The sequence below is a fragment of the Natator depressus genome, chromosome 6, assembly GCF_965152275.1.
Source record: "Natator depressus isolate rNatDep1 chromosome 6, rNatDep2.hap1, whole genome shotgun sequence".
In the NCBI taxonomy this organism is placed as follows: Eukaryota; Metazoa; Chordata; order Testudines; family Cheloniidae; genus Natator; species Natator depressus.
Window position 1 is genome coordinate 101,434,438 of NC_134239.1, and position 21,552 is coordinate 101,455,989.

General features: G+C 42.3%; 1 protein-coding gene across 1 annotated transcript in view; it reads right to left on the minus strand.

Annotated features, from left to right (window-relative positions):
• Positions 1 to 18,383: 18,383 nt before the first annotated feature.
• The window catches only part of FBLN5 (fibulin 5), a 61,425-nt gene continuing 58,256 nt past the window's right edge, over positions 18,384 to 21,552 (minus strand). The window contains exon 11 of the mRNA XM_074957144.1: positions 18,384 to 19,475. Coding sequence (XP_074813245.1) covers positions 19,314 to 19,475 — 162 coding nt within the window. The 3' untranslated portion in view covers positions 18,384 to 19,313. The remainder of the gene's footprint in view (positions 19,476 to 21,552) is intronic.

Sequence of the window (21,552 nt, forward strand, 5' to 3'; positions counted from 1 at the left end):
TGCCCTCTGTGAGAGATAGCTGCCAAGATAGGCAAAGTATTCTACATTTTTCAGATCTTCTTTGTCAATATAGATCTTCCCTGCTGGGTCTGATGTTTGACCGGGGACTGGCTTGTGGAGAATTTTTGTTTTGCTGATGTTCAGAGTTAGCCCTAGGCATTTGTAAGCTCCAGAGAAGCCATTAAGGGCTGTTTGAAGATCCTCCTTTGAGTGTGCAACTACAACACAATCATCTGCGTACTGGGGTACTTATCACCTGCATACTTATACACTGTGGTCAAGTCACCTCTGAACTTTCTTTGTTACGATAATGGATTGAGGTCCTTGAATCTATCACTGTAAGGCATGTTTTCTAATCCTTTAATAATTCTCAAGTGTCTTCTCTGAGCCATCTCCAATTTATCAACATCCTTATTGAACTGACGACACCAGAACTGGACACTGTATTCCAGCAGTGGTCACAGCAATGCCAAATACTGAGGTAAAATAACTTCTCTACTTACTCAAGATTTCCTCTGTTTATGCAGGTTGGCATTAGCCCTTTTGGCTACATCATCTCACTGGAATCTCATGTTCATGTCTGCAATGAGTCCCAAATCTCTGAGACACTGCTTCCTAGGATAGCATCCCCCATTCTGTAAGTATGGCCTACGTTCTTTGTATACATTTATATTTAGCCATATTAAAACACAGTGTCTGAAGGGCTAATGTGTCTGAAATATTTCAGCTCCAGGAGATAATTAAGTTCTTGTACTGATGATCAGTGTTAAACCAACTACACTCCTGTATATTCTGGCATAGTCAGCTGACAACCATCAGCATCTGTTCCTTGTCCAGCTTTCAGGATTTAAAACTAGGGCTCTGCAGGGACACACAGCAAAGGGTGCCTTTTCCACCCCAGTGCAACCTTTGCAGTTGAACAGACACCTGGCTTGCCTTCTCTGCTCATTGAGAGTTTAAACCTTTTCTCCCCCAGACACAGGTTGTGGGTCATACCCTTCATTATATAGAGCTGTCATAATTCAACCAATGGCTATTACATTTGAGTTTCCTTTTTTCAAGTATATATTTAATTTAATACTTTCCTGACATTTCTCATTGAGAATTCTAGTTACTGTTTGTAATGGCAGCCAGATATTCAATACTGCAATGCTTCTGGAACACAAATCTAATACACTATTCAGTTGTACTGATGTGTTGTGAATGGCAGGGTTGTCTCTGAGGTAGCTGGGCCTTCTTCAAGCCCTCAGATTGGCATTGGCCAGGAACTGGATGGGATGTGGAGGGCGGGGTATGTGGAACAGTAATGTGATTTGTTCTCAAGGCTGGACACTGGAGTTTCCATCTTGGCTCCATCTTCAGCCCTAGAGAATGACAAACGTATGGGTCACTGGGGGGAGATAATCATCTGAGAGGAACAGGTGCAGTTTCTTGGCAAGAAGGAGGTGGAAGAAGGCATTTCTTGCCATTGTTTCTGCCTGGGCATCCAGGATTAGTGATGAAACCAGGAAGATCATGAGATGTCATACCATCTTGATTAATAGAGGATAGGCTGATGGAGAGGTCAGTGCCATAGTTCTGGCACTGCTTAACAGTATCATTTAAGTCTTCTTTGGATTCTGTACAACCCAGCTGCTCTTCATCTGGGCACTGACCTTGTGCAGGCTTTGTGATGCCATTGTCATATCTACTGACAAGGAGATAGAACTAGATACCATCAGCATATTGTGGACAACAGAGCCCATGACATAGCAGGACCTTTTCAAGGCATCTTAAGTCTATGAGAATGTGCCAGGCAGTGAGTCTCTGACTTTAAGACCTAGTACACTACGTCTAAGAATCACAGTGGGGTCCTGGTCCACCTCTAGGGCTCCTAGGCACTATAGTAATACAAACAGTCAATAATAGTGGGCATACCACCTTTATCATTTTAATCAGTATAGTTAAAATAGTTTCTCATTCTGATATTATATTATAAACCAACCTATGCACCACATGACTGTGCGACCTGTTCTACAATTTGGAACCACTATGCAAGGGGAAAGGAGAACCAAGTAGGAGGTTGTCGTCTACAGCTCACAGGAGGAAAGTTTTGAAACCTGAGATATCTTTGGCGTTGTCTTTATTTCGGTGCAGATCATAGTACAGTTGGACTTTGTTCAATAGTAAGGTTACAATTGTTCCCCATATTTCAATGCTTAGGAAAAAAACAGGAAAGACCTGTTCCAGGAAAGATTTAATCATTGAAAACTGCCCATAAGAACACCTGACCCTGCTATACTTTTATTTTTTTTAAATAATTTCCATGGCATTACATTAACAAACATAAAAGCTCATGAACTCTGGTATCTGAAGCAAATGTTGCTTAACATTTGGCATCTGCCACATATTCCTCCTGTGGGATGGATTGTTTGTGCAGAGCTTTATTGAATAATATTAAGAATGAATTACAAAATATTAGTGTAACCTAGTAAAAAGTTATTTTATTTTTCAAGCCAGGGACATGACATAGCTCTCACAGAGCTACTTTACTTAACCTGAATCAAAGTTATGTTAAGGAACAATAGCTATAAACAAACAAGTCTTTGTGTTTTTAAGTAGTGCAGTCATAATTAGCTTGGTAATAGCAGCCCCGATTCAGGAGAGCACTTAAGTACATTCATAATCAAGGCTTAAAAAGAACTATACTCTCGCTAACATATGAACCTTTCAAGGAATACAAATGCTGGAGGTTGCTACTGAAGGAGGAAAAGAAAAGGAGAAGCTAAAGAAATAAATGCACAATATTCTCAAAGAGGGAGCAGCCTCTATTCAAGGTGGAAGCCTACCAAGAGTTTTACTACAGCCATGCCATGTTGCAGTATGGGTCCAGATCCTCAGCTGGTGTAAATCAGGATCAGCGGTGGATTACTGTATGGGCCCGTGCCCAGGGGCTCTGGACAATTGGAGGGTCCCCTCTGCAAGCCAGAACTCTGCCCCCCCCCCATGGTCCTCCTCTCCCTCCTTCTGGGGCCCCACCGGCTGCTCCTCCTTTCCCCCCTTGAGGCCCCGACCAAGCCGGACCAGGTGAGCACTGAGCATATTCCTCCTGTGCGAATCTGCCCCGCCCCCCCCAAGTCCCTCCCTCCCATGTGGAGCTGCCCTCCTGAGCCAATCTCCTTCCCCCTCCCTCCTGCACAGAGCTGTCTCCCCTTTCCCCATTTTACACATGGGTACAGTGAAACACACAGAGGTTAAGTAAATTGCCTACAGTCAAGCACAAAGTGAATCAAGTATCACTGCTAGTTAGAGAACTCAAGTGTCCTGACTCCCAGTCTTCAACACTTACCAATAGGTATTGTTTTAATACAAAACCTCATGTCTCAGCTATTACAATGTTTGGCACTTTGGCAGAGTTCTCTGGCATAATGCTATACAGTGTGTACAGACACCTGCAGCTGTCCACACTCACCTGAAAGTACAGGCTCCAGAACTATTGCCACAAGTATCAGCAGGGTTATTAATTCAAAACCAAACCGTTTATTGACAAGATGACATCTTTAAGATAGCCACATTTTAATGCATTGAACTATTTATTTTCATTCATATTTATTTCTATGCAGCCCGGGCAGCTGTCAGGAGCCCCAGATCCTCCATTTGTCTGGGGTGAGGAGCTGGGGTGCCTGAAAGCAGCCCCCAGCCCGTGTCCCTGCCCTCCAGGACCCACTGTCCAGGACAGGTGAGGTTCTGGGGCTCCCCACAGCAGCCCAGGCTCCCTGGGCAGCTCTTACCATGCCCTGACTTCTGGCCAGGCCAGGAGGCAGGACCATGGGGGAAAGGGGAGGAGCAGGAGGTGGGGCCCCATGAGATGTGTGCGTGGGGACCCCCAATGTTCTTTGTGCCCAATAAATCTTAATCTGCGTCTGATCAGGATAGCTCCATTTTAAGTCCATTTCCAATTTCAATAGAGCTGTGCTGATTTTTATCAGCTGAGGATCCAGTCCATGACTGTGTCATCTCTTACAGGTTATGCAGGACTGGAGCTGGGCAATATTTAGCTGAGAGCCCTATCCAAACCCTCAAGGAAAATCCAGAGTGGTGTAAGAAGTGGTGGTACTGATTCGGTAGGCAGTCCTCTTACCATTGAGTCAATACTAAACCAATAATCCATTCTTCTTCATCAACAAATTAACATTTACAGTACAACAGCACCTAGAATTCTCAGTCAAGTGAGGGATCCATTGTACTAGGTGCTGTATGTGACAGGTATGGCAAAATCCTGGACAAACTATATGTAATTAAATTCAACTTAATTCAAAAGAGTTTAAGTATTTTAGGAGTTCACTATATTAAAAATGCAAATATTTATGTATTATTGTGGAATTAAATGTAGCATCTCTATGCCTTGCTGGGGAATAACACAGTGTGTATAGGAACGGAACTGTGTAGCCTGGTAATACCCTGGTTAGGAGGGAGAGAGACAGGTATCTCCACCCAAGATACCTGACAGAAGACTGAGGGTGGGTGTCCTTGCTGGACCATAAAAGACAGATACAGCTGTAGTTGCCCTGAATTATGACACCGTACTGACATATAACAAAACAGTCCCTGCCCCAAAAAGCTTACAATCAAGTATACAAGAAATAACATGTAGATGAGCCAAAACAGGGGGGCATGTGGGGTGAGAAGACAGGGTAAGAAACATCACTGAGTATTGTAGCACAGATTACCTGTGTGTGCAATTCTTAGGCAATAGGAAACAGCAATCAGTAGATATTCTACTCTCTGTACAAAACTGCTGTTGATATCACCAGGACTTCCATGCCAGGAATGAGGATAAACTATAGCCCATAGTAGAATTTATCCTCACCTTGATGGACAGGGTTTTACAACTCCCATTAAGCTGAATGCATAAATCCATGCTCCATGAGATGAGTGTGTATAGATCTACCCAGATCACATCAGAGACTAAACAGAGCAGGATGTGTTCCATTCATGTGTAACTTGATCTCATAACTTGAGCTGCATTATCGATTATATTCCAAACCAGTGTTAGCATAAACACTAAAAGCTGCAAATTGCAAAGCATTTATTCTTGAAAGTATTTGATTGACAGAGTAATTCCAAACAACTGGAGGCATCAGTAATAATTATATGTGTAATATGTATTGCAAGGAAAGGTAGCTATATTTGGTATTTATTGATGCTCTGACAGGAAACTTTCATATTTACCACGAAGGCTGGTCCTTTACTAACTTTGAAACACCCATCCATTTGAACGTATTCCTATATTTTCAGCAGTCACTATTGCTTTAATTCCTTAACACCATAAGAGCCACATACGTGGTAGCAAGGCATTCTGCGGTGAAGGGTTAATCATTTTGTTGCAGCTCAAGGATTAACATCACATTAAAAACACATGTATATGTATCCAGGTGATGGGATGAAAAATGACCAGTGAGGGTGAAAGGTACTCAAACAGACAAGGATGTGTTCACTGCCTATTCAAGGACTAAGTAAACTTTACTGCACACTTCTCAGTCAATGCACTGATTGCTCCCCAAGTGCTGTCGGTTAAAACAACACAGTGGCTTTGTAATCTTCAAATCTATCATTAACATGCAAAGGTCAAGCAGACTTTGCTTTGAACCCTGTTTCAGTGCTCTAGAACTTGGCGATCATCTTGAAATGATATGGTGACTGAATTATGGAAGAACCGTGGCAGGGAGAGATATTTAAAGGTAGAATGGGAAATGAGACACCGGGAAGATCCTTACTACTCATCTTATTCTTGAATAGCACCTTTCATCCAAGAGGACCTCAAAATGCTTTATAAATTATGGGATAGATTGGGAACTTCTTACTCATGATGATGAGTAATTACTCATGAGTCATCCAAATGAAGGCAATAGGATTAACGGTGTGAGAAACTGCTCCCTAGTACAAATACTGGATTCACAATCTGGCTTTATAGAATTCACTTCCCCTCCCAGTGATGTAGGCCCCTGGGTACTGAAATGGAGGAAGGGGTTAACAGCATTCAGTAGCACCAGACATACAGGAGGGGAGGAATGCATACTGCCAGTGAGAGTGCAGGGGGAAATTTAGGTAGGTAGAATGCAATTCCCCAACTGGGATTAGGCAGGAAAGTTGGGTTAATACCCCTATCCTTAGGAAAAATGCAACAGGAAATGTAGTGACTACAGATTGTCAGGACCTCAGTTTTACACCTAAGCCAAAAGACGACATGTCCAGCTGTGCAGTGGCTCAGTACAGACAGAGAGAAGAGTGCAACCTCTTCATGCATTATCCAGATTTCCACAGCCCTTGTGGGTTTTCCCTGAAGAAAGACAACGCCATCTGCTTTGCCTGTGAGATCATGTAAAAAGGCCAGTGGAACAGTCCCTAGCAGAGGACAGCCCTTGGCCATGGAAATAAATTATCCTTGTGCTGTAAATAGGGCCAAAGGAGGGGACAGTAGTGCTATATACAAACCCAGAAGACAGTGACACTCCTATGATTATAACAGCACTGACCTTAAAAGCACACAGGGAAACAGCTTGAGAGAGGCCACCGTGTTCAAAGCTGCGAGCCTGAAGTCAGGCTTTTACAGCCATATTCAGACACCTGAATGGAAGTGACTTGCTTTCCGCACAAGCCCCTTTTCTATGGCAGTGCTTGTGAGCTGCAGATGCTCAGCAGATTTAATAATCAGGCTATTTCTATTTAGATGCCCCCATAGGGCTGCCAGAGCCTGATTTTAGGCTCCCATTTGGAAAATTTTGGCCATGGACCATAGAACAGTGCTAACAACATTTAGCATGGGTAGATTTATTGGGACATTTGGTTCTGCTCACATGTTTCTAACCAATATTCTTGCCCTGGGGCTCCTTTCCCCTTCCCATCAACTACTGTATCATGCTCTGTCAACATCACTTGATTCAGAGTTTGCAGTGCCGTGACTTCAGTGCCCTGGTGACATTGTTAAAGAGCAACATAGCTGTCAATTTGTATTTGAAACTGCTAAAGATCCTTATCAGCGCCGTGAATAGCTTGTAAGTCAACATATTCCCAGTGAATGTCAAATTGACATGGCACGCATTACTGCAGTCAGCCGTAGGAGTTATTTGGTGAGAGGAAGGAAAAGCAACACTATGACCCAGCGTCATTTAGCCCCTAGACAAAGGAAATACAGTCAATGACTCAACTGCCTTTGGAATTTACTGTAATAAACAATGGGAGAACATTCCACTTGAAAGAAAACAAATTAGAGATAATTAAACCTGTCATGCAGAAAAACTGGAAATACTTTCTTGTATTAGAGCCATAAGCCATGTATCACATGTGAGGATGAAAACTAACAACTGGTTATTGATTTAGTGATCAGGAAGTCCCCCTGGAACTTATGGCCACCAGACTGAGTTGTCTGATTTAGATCATATTAAGTTATTCGTTACAAAGGCTAGTTCACCCTGCAAAGCTAAAGGTGAAATTCTGACCTCAGCAGCTACATGTGCACTCTATACCTTCCCTCAAAGGCAAAGAGCCAGATTGTTGGGACAGCATGGAGTGAAACTACCCCAGGGCCCAGGAAAGTACATCACCTCCCCACCAGGCAGCAGCAGCATACCACATGTGAGAAGGTGCAGCATGCACTCCCCCTTACAGCTGGCTAGCTATGCTTGCCATGTGTTGGGATAGGGCCTGGCTAAGGCCCCATGGGAGCTAGCTGGAAGTGGTGCCTGCATTCAGAAGAGTGGAGGGGAGTATAAGTGATCCTGTACTTCGATGGGCAGTTTGAGGAAGAGGAAGGCCCCTTGTGCCCATCTCTCTCCCTGTACACCTGCTGAAGCGTTAATCTGTCTTAACATGAGCCTTAACAGACACAAAAATCAGTGGGAGAATAAGCGGAGACACATGCACACAAAAGCTAGTTGCAGTCTAGATGGATGTTCAAACTGTGAATCCGTGCAACAACATTAATGTCTTCTAGTTTCTTAAGGATGAAATTTTAATTATCCATGACATTCACTAATCATGGCTTATTATCTAGTACCACATGGCATATTTAAAGGAACACTGATATATAGCTATAATACTATATATTTTGTAACAGCACTTATGCCTGATAGATGTAATGATATCAAACTCACTCAATTTCCTTTGTAAAGAGGTTCCCTCAGAATGAATGCGTTAAATGGAATCAAAACCACCACTTAGAAAACGTATCACATTCAGATAGTCACAACATAGTTTAATTCAATTATAGTTTTATTGGAAATGTATTTTTATTTAAAAAAGCTTTAAGAACAGTCCCACAAGTGGCAAAACAGTACACAAATTACTCTTTTTCAGATACAAATGAAGTAAGGGTTTGTACGTTAAAGTGTCACGAGCAACAGTGAAGCCATCTATTTTAAATTACAGTTATCTCTTTTGTCACAACCTAGGGTTACAAAACATAGCATGTGTTTAGAAATCTGGAAAGCCTGCATGTAAGGTTTAGGGAAATGACTGTTTAAACAGAAACAGAAGTTTAATGGAACAGCTGCTGAGTTAGGCAGTGAATCTGTCCCTCCAGCTCTCACTAATTACATGAGAAACGGTTATACCTTTGCTATTTTGGAAGCCCTGGCTGCCTTTTAGTATTAATTATTAGATGATAGGTTGAAGCAGCAGTAGGATAAGCAAGAGACTTGGAACACCTTAAACAAAAGTAATTGAACATTTTCCTGCCTTTTTAAGGCCTGAACAGAGCTTCCTTCTGCCAAAGTTCCTAAAGGGACAGGGAAAAGGTGTTCAGGCTGAGGTGGCAAGAAGCCAATCCCCACTATTCTTTCAGGATTTTGCCTTCTTCCTTCTCATCTAGCTTCTCCTGAAAGCTTATATACCCACCAGTCAGGCAATCGGCTCCTTTGTGTTCTTGTGGTGAGCACATGCTCTTAATCCCTTTTAGAATAAGACAAGGATGTTTGGATGTTTGGGGTGGTGATCCCCTTCTTTCCAGAATCAGTGTGGGATCCCTTCCTCCTAGAGCTATATACAGCACCCACACATTATTCTAAAGAGATTGTCTGTCTTTCTTTGGGTGTTTATCTATGGCAACTGCAGTGATGCTATAGACGCGGATTTGAAGGTGACGACCCCTTATTTTCATAACTCCCTGATTTAATTACAGTTTTGGCCCATCATAGTCTTCTAATCTTAGCCGATGGGTCTGATTCTTCATTGTTCTGCACCTTGTGTAGTCACTTAAACTGGTACAAAGTGCTACCAAATTAGAGTGGTAAAGATTGATACCCACTGTGTGCCAGAGTAACTGATTGCACAAGGTGCAGGGCAATGGAGACTCAGGCCTGATCAGTCCTTCTGACAATGACGAAGGGGGAGATTTTTGGAAAATGCGCACCCTTCTCTTTGATGTTGCCAATCCCGCCCCCACCCCTTCAAGGTTGGAATAATACCAGATTGTCAGGTCTAAAAGAGGTGGTTTTAGAAAATCAGTTACAGCAGGGTGAAAACCCTGAATCCCCTTTTCTGGCAATATTTATCCTGTCACCATATTGGTCATTTTGGCTGCATTCATGCCCATTTTGTGTTCAGTTCCCATAAACATTCTATCAAATGAGCTTTCTGGCTGGAATGCTTCTATAAAACAGCCAATTTGAAGTGAACATTAGAGAATCTGAACTTATTGGAGCTAGAAACTTGAATCACATTTAGCCAATCAGGGAACACAAACAATCCTAGATGAGCTGTGTGTGTCCAGTTAAAACTAACTGATGCAACTGTAATTGCACACTTTGAATACTGAATGCTCACGAGTGCTCATGAACAATCTCTAGACAAAGGCTCCAGTCTTGCAAAGACTTATGCACAATGCTAGACTTTACACACTGAGCAGTCCCATTGAATTCACTGAGATTACTTATAGGGTGGAAAGATAATTCAATGAATGATTTCTCTGAATGATTCTTGGGCCTGCAAAGATATGCACGTGTCCTTCACTTTATGCACTGTGAATAGTCGCACTGAGGTCTCTTCCAACCCTAATCTTCTATGATTCTATGATTGAGGTGAAAGGGACTTTTCCCAATGTGTCACGTTAAGCATGTGCTTGAGTCCTTGCAGAACTGGCACCCATTCATAGCAGTATTTCAGTAAATAATCTGAAATATGAGAAAAATCTCAAAATGCCTGAGGACATTTCCCAAACAGAAAGAGAAGCAGCAATTGTACAGCTGTTTATATTATTTACTAGAAATGAATCATTCAGCCCTAGTGTGAAAATCCTATATATCTGGATGCATTTATAACTGACATTGGGACTCAAACCTTAAACTAAAACGGGGTAAAATCCAGGCCAGATGTAAGGCAGGTGGCAACTCCACTGACTTCAACGCAGTTGTGCTCACATTGCACAACGTATGAATTGGTCTAGTTGTTGTTTTCACAAACTGGGAGAACATCCAAAATGTGAAGTATCCAAATATGTATGACATGACAGTCATGTTCATGGTTTTTTAGGAAGCACTGAGACTCCCAAACCATCATGAGACAGTCAACATTTCAGGAGAGAAGCAACTTGGTAGAACCACAAAGTGTTACCTTGGAAGCCAATTTTCTTTATCCTCTTCATAAAATTACATCCTGTAACCAGGTTGCTGATTGGGCAATCAATTCAAAGCTAACACTTTCCCCATGAGAGACAGGATCTGCAGCTTTACCTCACAGTAACTGCAGGGAGGACCAACCAGCTGGCAGGGTAGTGTCATGCCTGTGGTTCCAGAGGAAACATAAGAAAGAATGTTGAGAGCTTGCTGTACAAACTGTGGGTTGGGCAGCAGTGGCGGGTTTAGCCTGGGCTTTGCTGAACTCATAGAAACCCTGAAACCAAGGGTGGGGGACAGGTAAAAACACACGTCTCCTACTCCAGTAGGGCGGGGTGGCAGTGCATGGGTCTGCCCCATGCTCACCCTGCAGCAGCAGTTCCTGTCCCACAGGTCTGGGCCTGGCTCTGGCTCCCCACTCCAGCCATTGTGACCTGGCGCATGGGTTGCAGAGGGAGAGAGTGTGAGGTAACTTACAGTTACGGATACATCAAAGCGTGGAAAGAAATGAAAGCCTCCCAAAGGATACTATTTAATGCCATCAGGATATATAGTTGCTAGGGGTGTCTTATGAAATGGAGCATTTTCTAGAGATCCCATTTTTACCCAGCCTGACTCTAATAATTATTTTTATGCATTCATATTGACTTGTTTGCATCAAGGTGGATCTAAATTGGGCCAAATCCATCCCTGATGTGACTCCTGTGATGTCAATGGAGTTCACACTAGGGATTCAGTTGGCCCATGGATATCCATGATACAAATAGACATCAAAATTCTAACTGGTACATCCTAGGAATAGGTATAACTCCCCCCCCCCCCCCCCGTAGTATGTGCATTACTAGATGGAAATGTAAAATTATCAATAATAATGCAAAAAGGCAGAAGTGTTCAATAAATATTTCTGTTCTGTATTTGTGGGAAAACTCATATCATACGATAACACACTTTCCATTCCACCAGTATCTCAGGAGGATGTAAAACAGCAGACAGACATTTTAAAATCAGCAGGTCCAGATACCTTGCACTCAAGAGCTTTTAAGAAGAGCTGTCTGAGGAGCTCGCTGGACCATTAATGTTGATTTTCAATAAATCTTCTGGAACTTCCCTGGTGTTCCAAGACTGGAAGAAAGCTAATGTGCCAATATTTAAAAAAGGTAAGCAGGATGACCCAGTAATTATAAGACTGGCAGTATGACATTCATCCCAGGCAAGATAATGGAGCAGCTGATACAGGACTCCATTAATAAGGATTTAAAGGAGAGTAATATAATTAATGCCAATCAACACGGGTTTATGGAAAATAGATCCCAATCAAACTAACTTGATCTTTTTGTGATGAGATTACAAGTTTGGTTGAACAAAGTAAGTGTTTATATAATTTGACTCAGTACCTCATGATATTTTGATTAAAAAACTAGATGGATACAAAATTAACATGGCATGCATTAAATGGCTTAAAAATTGGCTAACTGAAAGCTCTCAAAATGTAATTGTATATGAGGAATCATCATCAAACAGGGTTTCTGGGGCGATTCTGCAGGGATTGACTCTTGAACCTACCCTGGTTAACATTTTTATCAATGACCTGGAAGAAATCATCATATTATCACTGATCAAATTTGCATATAACACAAAAATTGAGGGGTAGTAAATAAGAAAGAGGACAGGTCTCTGATATAGAGCATCCTGGATTTCTTGGTAAATTGGGCTCAAGCAAACAATGTATTTTAATATGGCTAAATATAAATGTATACAAAGAATGTAGGCCACACTTATAGGATGGGGGATTCTCTCCTAGTAAGCAGTGACTCTGAAGGAGATCTGGGGCTCATGGTGGACAGTCAGCTGAACGTGAGCTCCCAGTGAAATGCTGTAGCCAAAAGTACTAATGTGATCCTGGAATGCATAAACAGGGGAAATCTTGAGTAAGAAGAGAGTTTACTTTACCTCAGCAGTTGGCACTGGGGTGACTGCTTCTGGAATACCATCTCCAGTTCTGGTGTCCACAAATCAGGAAGGATGTTGATAAATTGGAGGGGGTTCAGAGAAGAACCATAAGAATGATTAAGGGATTAGAGAACATATCTTATAGTGATTGAACAATTTCAATCTATCTATTTAGCTTAACAAAGAGAAGATAAAGACTGATCAAATCAAAGTACCTACATGGGAAACAAATATTCGATAGTGGTCTTTTCAATCTATCAGAGAAAGGTATAACACATTCCGATGCTGGAACCTGAAGTTATACAAATTCAGAAGGAAATAAGGCGTACGTTTTTAACAGTGAAGGCAATTATCCACTAGAACAATTTACCATGGATTATGATGGATTCTCCATCACTGGCAATTTTAAAATCTAGATTGGATGTTTTCTAAAAGATCTGCAGTAGGAATTATTTTGGGGGAGTCCTCTGGCCTTTGTTATACAAGAGATCAGACTAGATGATGTCAATGGCCACTTCTGGCCTTTGGGTCTATGAGTATTCTGGTCAAGACCCATAGTGCAGCCTATTCATACAAAAAGTAGGAATAATTTACATAGGGATGAGGTGAGAAGAGAAGCAATTGCTGGATTAGGGGTATCCACGTATAAACACTGGGTCAGGGGTGCCTACGGTGGGCTGTCGCTGGGGGTAGGTCACTCAGGCTGCAGAGCAAACTCCCTATGGAGAGGGTGAGATGGCCAAGCCCCTACCTCCACCCTGCTACCCCACTCAGCCCCAGCAGGAGGGCAGAGTATCCAAGCATAAACTCTCCAGGACCCCTGTGTACCACGTCATAATGACCTGTGATATTGCAGAGGGGCCCAAGTTAGGGCTAGCCAGTATCTGCCCCAAGCTCCTACAGCTGGCCATAGGTTTGATGGCACATGGTTCTGTGCAGAGCAAGCCACAATTTGACTCACAATATACAGCAGCTACATGTGGAGTAATCAAGCTATTTATGTGTACCCATTTGGGATGATCAAACACTGCTCAGTCATCTCTCTTCACCTTGCACTCTTTAGTTATGGCTATTTCCAAATGTATATATACACACCATATCATATCCAATTTTAGCTATTGTAAATTCTTCCTCAATTCATGCAGAAATGTGGAGAGAGAGAGAGAGAGAGACACACACACACACAAACACACGCGCACACACACACACACACACACAAATTACAGGAAGATCCTCCGTTGGTGTAATTTGTCATAGCTCTATTGAAGTCAATGGAGCTATGCCAATTTATACTAGCTGAGGATCTGCCCATGCAGTAGACATACTTATTCGCCTTTGTACAACATTCTGCACTTAACTGTAGCAAGAATGAATCATGAGGCAGAATTAAACAACATACAAGCAAGATTCATTTCTTTTCCATGTTGCTGAGCTGTGAATTTCTTTCAGCAAGTTTTTAACACTGATAGATACTACAGAGACAAGTGCAACAGGAAATCCTAGAGACAGACTAGATTTGGGAACCATTGAACAGTGATACTGTTCCGTCTATTTTTAGCTAGAGAAGACTGGATTTATTGATTGCGCTGATGCTAATGATGCGCCTAAGATATAATGAAAGGTAAAGTGAAACCCAAGCTAGGCTTGGGAGCAGGACCCAGGACTACATCTGAACAGAGGGACAAATCTTTCAAGAGAGGGCCAGAGAAGGCTAAAGTGGAATGTAGACTCCCATGTTGAGAACTAACAATCCTGACTTATGCATGAGCTAAGTCCTGAGAGATGCTGAAATCTCAACTCTTCTCAACCTTGGGTGTTCAGGCCCTCTAGGGACAAGTTACTGTGTGACAAACCAGGGTGTGAATCTACAGCCCACCAGCTTACGTAGTAACATCCTGCATGGACATTGCTACAGCACACTTGAAAGTCCTGGAGTATGGCTTGGCTGACTATACTTTGAAGTAGTAGCACATCAAGCCACACTCCAGGAATTTCAGATCAACGTCCACACAGGATGTTACTGTGCAGCAAGCTGTTTTACTACAGAATTACACTCTGGCTTACTGTGCAGTAACTTGCTGTGTAGACAAACCCTGAGAATTTGGTTTAATCTATGTTAGAGGACTGATAAGTAGATCAGTGTCAATTTTATTCAGTTAAAAATCCATGAATGGAAGCCTGGCCTGTGATTGTGTATTCATCCCCTTGTAGGGGGATGGTCTAGAAATACTTAGTCCTGCCATGAGTTCAGGGACTGGACTTCATGACCTCTCAAGGTCTCTTCCAATCCTATGATTCTACAGCAGGAAGCAGAATAGGAACTATGCCCAAACAAACCCTCATTTAAAAAAAAAGAAAAAGGGTTCAGGTTGAAAGTATGTTTCAGTGGAGGTCAGTTAATAGAAAATAACATCCCATTTGCTGCATAAAAAGTATACCCCTAAGAAGATCCCCAAGTTGAACAGTCTGAAAATAAACAATTAGAGGAGCCAGTCAGTTCCCCACTACCATATCATCCTTCACCACTCATTGGGGCGGGGGGGGGAATAGCTCAGTGGTTTGAGCATTGGCCTGCTAAACCCAGGGTTGTGAGTTCAATCCTTGAGGGGGCCATTTGGGATCTGGAGCAAAAATTGGGGATTGGTCCTGCTTTAAGCAGGGGGTTGGACTAGATAACCTCCTGAGGTCCCTTCCAACCCTGATATTCTATGATTCTATGGCACAATCTTCATTTGTCATCCTACCTGGCTTGCATCACTCCCTGTATCCATTTGTGGGAATAGATTCCCTGCTTGGTTTGTTCTGTAGTGAAGATTACTATTATTTATTTGTATTACAGTATTTTCAGGGTATGTCTACACTCCGATTAGACACCTGTGGCTGGCTCGTTCCAGCTGACTCAGGCTCATGGAGCTCGGGCTATTTAATTGCAGTGCAGACGTTCTGGCTCAGGTTGTAGCCCAAACTCTGGGGTCCTCCCACCCCGCAGGGTTCGAGATCCTGAATATCTACACCACAGTTGAACAGCCCCTTAGCCCAAGCCAGCTGCATGGGTCACCCATGGATCTTTAATTGCAGTGTAGCCATACCCCTAAAGGCCCCTACAGAGATTATGTTAGATACTACAAACACATAGCAAGAGAGACTCTCTGCTCCAAAGAATTTACAGTCTAAAGAGACAAGACAGTCACAGGGTGGAAGGGGAAAGAGATGCAAAGTGACTTTCCCAAGGTCACACAGCAGGTGAGTGGCAGAGCCAGAAACAGACCACGGGTCTCCTGACTTCCAGTCTAGTGCCATATTCACTAGACCATGTGTGCTGCCAGCTCTATACTGTTGATTAGATCTATTGTTTATTAAATGCACAGCAAATAGAGACCATGTCAGAGTTCAGCATGACGCAGCGGGGGACTAGGAGACTAATTGTATGACTAAGACTAGAATTATGGCTCTGGCTGGTGTTATAGAAAGTTTGGAGCTGGAGGGGGTGGCAGAGCAGGGCTTCTCCCCAGTGTAACAAGCACTCATAGCGATGCCCGCACTTGCTTTAGGCCCAGTTTACTGTTCAAACTGAAGCAAACAAGAAGGTCCTCCCACTGTCCTATGGTTTCACAGCCCCCCATCCCAGGTGTCTTTAGTAATACTGCTTCCTACTACTCCATCCAGCTCCCTGCTCCACCAGTCCTCATTCAGCTAGCTCTGGTGCTCTTCTGGAAAAGCAACTCCAGGATAACCTTCCTGAGTACCTGGCCCCTTGCTCTAAGGATCTACCAGAGACATTAGCACCACTCCTCTACAGTTCCTCATTCCAGGCATAGCCTGTCATGCCTCCTCTCCCTGCCCTCTGACAGTCTTTTATAGCCACAGGTGTAGCTCTATCCCATTTAATTATCTCAACCGGACACACCTGCTCTGCTGACAGGGCCTCGTTATCTTGCGACACAGGGTTATGTAAAGGTTTGCAGAGCTTGAAAGTTTGCATTTTTAACTATCTGAATCTATATTATGTGAAAACTAACATGTGTAGTCCTTATTTGTGAGAACTGCTATAACCTATGCTTGTGTACTAGTATATTGGAAATGGATCCTTTGAATAGAAAATGTGGGGGCATTAGATGTTGTAATCCTTAGTAATTTGTTATTTTGAAGTTGGTATATAGTTTGGCAAGGTTCAGGTTGGCCAGGTTGATAGCAAGTGATAGAAGACTTTATGGCAGAGGGGAAGTGGCTGATTTTCAAGGCTTCCAGACATTTTCAGGTTTTTTTAGGCACAAAGTGTTTGTGTTGAAAGTGTGATATTGTTTTATGGGCATTCCTGGGCTCTGCTGAATCACGCTTTCAACCTTACGTCTCTTTCAACAAATGTTTTGTTATGGAATTCCTCTGGTGTTTTCTTGTGCTTTAATGAATTCCAAAGGCTAGATTAAGTTCGCACAGGCTGGCCCAGAAGAAGAGACCTGCTCCAAGAGATTATATAAGGACCAACAAAGTGGGGTTTCTTTCCAGTGGGTGATATTGGGGGTGGACAGAGCAGGATTCCTTCAGGGGCTAAGGGATTAGTGGAGGGAGAAAGAGAAGAGAGGGTTTTTGCTACATAGAAAACTATAAGCATTAAAGTTTCATAACAGACAGCATTAAGAGTTTAACGTCTTTAATGCAAGACTTTGCCTTTCCCTGTCCTGCTCCCAGATCCCTTGTTTCTCACTTTTTACCTTCCCCTGTCACCTGTCAGTGCTACTCTATCCTGCCCTCCCAACCATATGCCTCCCATCACCTGCCCTCCCCTTTCTTCCAAGCCTGAAGAATATGATGCTTGGACCCCTTTTGAGCCTCAGTCCCTGTTGATACTTCTCTCTATATTCCTTCCCTAGCTCCTCCAGGATGGCTGCCTGACCACGTGTCTCCCTGACCTCCCATCTTTTCTTTCTGGCTCAGCACAGCCTGGCAGAAATCAGCAGGGTTGTTATATAATCATATAAAGGATTGTATATGATGGTCTGTAGACACATGAAAACAGTTCTGTCCCAATGCATCCCACACTGCAGCTGAGGTAACAGGAAAAGATAAAATAATAAAAGAAACAAAATACAGTGTCCTGCTACTTTAAGGCACACTCTGCTCTGTGCAGAGCATTTCTCTGCTCTGGTCCAATGTACCGGGGCTTTCTTCAGGCTGATTAAAAATAAAGAGCAACCTGGTAAACAAAGGGTACTTCTGCTGGGGGAAATAAAAACCAGTCCTGAATTTGCAAAGCCTATTATAAGCAAGATAGTCAGTTTCTCCATTCCTTCATGCAATCCATGCCTGAGAGCTTCCTGAGCCTGCAGTCCTCCTCTTTACATCACTACACTAATGAAGCTCTAGTATATTGCTTCCCAGACTACCATAACGTGGGAGTACAAACACCTCATTCTGAGCTCTTTCACATTATAGATCTTTTTATACCCCCTATTAGCCCTCTGAGAAACACTGGGTCACTTGTCCTCAGACAGGCCTGCACAATTTAGCCTTTGTTGGCCAAGCCCATTGGGAGGTAAGATTAGCCAATGGAGAGGAAAAAACCTGGAAACATTGCAAATAGTCAACAAGAGAGAAACTTACAAAAAACACATCAGGGTGAAATCCTGGCCCATTAAAGTCAATGGCAAAACTCCCCTTGATTTCAACTGGGCCACACAACTTTAAAAATTCATTTTCTATTTTTTTCCCCAAAACTTTTCAGAAAAATTCTATTCTGGGAAAAGCTTTGGCATAGGTAATTTCAGGGGGATTATTTTCTTTTGGAGGAAATTGGGTTTGGCAAAATTGAATATTGGGGTTACAATGGGAAATTAGCTTTGGCCATAACCACAGAACTAGCACAAGCACTTCAAATCTTCGCTAATTATGCACAATCATTAAAGTGTGCAAAGCAGTTGAACACTCAGGACCTGATTCTCAGTTATGCCAAGGCCCCTTTATACTGTTCTGGCAGCATAAATTTATGCTTGTGCTGCCTTGGTAGTATAAAGGGTAGGGCCTTGGTGAAAATAAGGATCAGGCCCTAATTATTTTAAAATACACAATCCAGTGATAGATCTCTTTGAACTCAATTATGTAGAAATATTTAATACAGTGAGGAACCCACGCAGGTGACACTTTGTTAAAAAGGAGGGCTTATAGATCCAGCAAGCATAGCACAACATGTATTTTAGAAAGAACTTACAATGACTCAACTAAAAAATGTGATCAAAAAGGACAGATGGAACTAAGACAAATGTAGGGACAACTGAGACAGACAATTTCAGAAACAACTGGCAATGGTAGTTAGCGCTTCTCAGATTCCACTTTTGGACAGGTGAATTTTTTGTTTGTTTGCCTTCCTTTTAAAATGAAAAAAGCAAAATAGCAAAAGCCAGCTTTTTCCTCAGTTTGTTTGGTGCCTTTGCTAAGCAGTATTGCAGTTACAGAGGTGGGGAGGTTCACAGTTTTTGGAGCATGAAATCACACCCTAGAAAAGTTTTTAAAATCAACAACAACAAAAATGGTTCTTAAAACATATAATCACATATAAAATCATACGGGATCTGATGACAATACATGTTCAGATGTCTGCATCCTGGAAAGGACTGTATATGAAGAGGCTTCTCTCATCAGATGGCATAGGCTGTTGGGGCTGTGGTAACACTGGTTAGGTTTTGAGCTGCTATATTTTTCTGAGGAAAAAGATCTGCAGAAAGGGGCTAATGTCTTTTTGTTGTTGCTTTTAACGTTTAAAGGGAATGTACTGAAGGTTTAGAACGGGTACTGTGATACGTATATCCTCAGCCGGATGACAGAGCTCCCTCTGAAGTTGATGACAGTGTTGACTGTGATCATTTCCAAGTCCAATTGAATGGTACGTGGCCCTTTCACAGGACGGGTCATCACTAGAGTAGCACTGATGGGTCCCGTTTGCTGTGTGGAAAACAGAGAGAGAAGCAGGTGAGATTTCCAAAGATGACACATGAAGTTTATGATCTTAGAGTATATCACTTAATGTTTGAGTGTCTAACATCTCAAAATGATGCTTGCTTAGCCCTTCCATCCATTTTGCTGAGATGGGCAAATGACATTATTCCTCTTTGACAGATGAAAAGATTTGGGCACAGAGTAGTTAAGTGAACAAAGGTCAGGCAGCAAGTCAATGGTACAGCTGAGAATTAAAGCCAGGTTTCCTGACCCCTAGTTTAGTGTCCTATACATTGTACCTCATTGACTTAGTGAGTACATGGGTGGGACACCTCCAGAGGAAACCCAGGTACTGGTGATTCAATAGGTCTCACTGTTTTCTCTAAAGGTACGTACACAGCAATGGAGGTGTGATCATAGTGCGGATTGGCATAACTGTGCTAACTTTAATTTAGCTTATATGGGTAACAATAGTAGTAAAGATGTGGCAGCCTGGGCTTCAGTGGGGCTAGTACAAGCCCATGTACAAGCCCACTGGGGACTGTGGGTACATATTTGGGTTGCTAACCTGTGATGAAGCCTGTGTTGCCTTGTCTCTTCTCTCATAATTACAAGTTAGCTAGATTTACACTAGCTTTAAACACCCTTCATTTGCTGTGTAGACATACCCTGTCGTTACTGAAGCAATGCTCTAGCATAGTGGTAGAGGACACTGTGCTGCTGTGGTTGCTGTATTTTGACTGATGTATAAAACAGAGGTAATTAAAGACCCATGTCACTCACCGTAAATTCTTAAGCAGACAATTACATTCTGCCTGCCTAAATATCTCCTCCAGTCCACTTTCAATTAGAAAAGGCGCTTTGCATTTCCTGTTCTGAATTGTTGTGTATTTACATGCACTGTTGAGAGCTACTGCACTTCACCCCAGAGGTGACTGCATTTCAATGGCATAGGAAGTGTCACTTTGTACAGTTTTATCAGTTTGTAAAGCATTTGGGGATCCTTGCAGATGAAAGTTGTTATTGTACATATAAATCTATTGTTATTATCTGGAGGAAAAAGCAAGAACATGGATTCAAGAGGTGCTGACATGTAGGGTCAGGTATTCTTTTCCTGTTTCCGTTAATTCTTAAGCTTCTTGAAGTTCATTTTGGTTTGATGCAGAGAAAATTTATCCATTTAAAGAGACACTGTGGAGTGGTTTTAAGTACCAATATTTAGACTTTATTTAAAAAGAATATATTACAAAAACTTCATATGTCTAGAAAACTGTTCATGAATATTTTTCCGGTTTCAATGGAAACAGGATTGGTTTTTCATTTGCATAAGTATGTGTTGCAAAATTGGACCCTTCTGAGAGACTCCTTTAAATGTATTATACACTAAGGTGAAAGCAATGCTAGGATTGTGAATCAGATTTTCAGATGTGCTCAGCACTCATAATAAATTCATCCCTCAAGCACTTCTGAAAATCTGACTCTCATTTAGGTACCTAAATGGGGGCTGAATGCTTGATAATCTAGCCAGAATGGTTGGTTCTCAGCACTTGAAAATCTGGTCCTGTGTTGGTAAATTGAGCAGCAAATCACCATTCAGCAGAACATCACACACACAGCCTGGGACCTGTTTTACTGAGAGACATAATGCTAGCCAGAGTGCTTGGGTTAGCTCCTGCAAGGTTTTGAAAAAGTACCACAAAAATTTGAGCTGACAGTGGGATAGCTCACCAGAGATGGGCAGCATGGTCTTAAGTTTAACAACCCACCTGACTGATGGCACCTTTAACACTACAGCAATATCTGCCTGCCCACCCTCATCCCCCACATCTGCAACCTCTCGTTTTTATTTTATTTTTTTCAAAACAAAGGAACAGGCACCACCTGCTGGTTATAACCTAGACACTCTGGGAATATTCTGTTACCAGTTAAAGGAAAAGTGCAACATGTCCAATAAAAGAAAGGCCTTGGGTACTTTCTGGGATAAATGAAAGACAGGAATCAGATATGAACAATGGGATTTGTCCGTGAACCCCAGACAACTGACTGATCAGCCCAGATAGGTGAAAAAATCTGGAACAATACA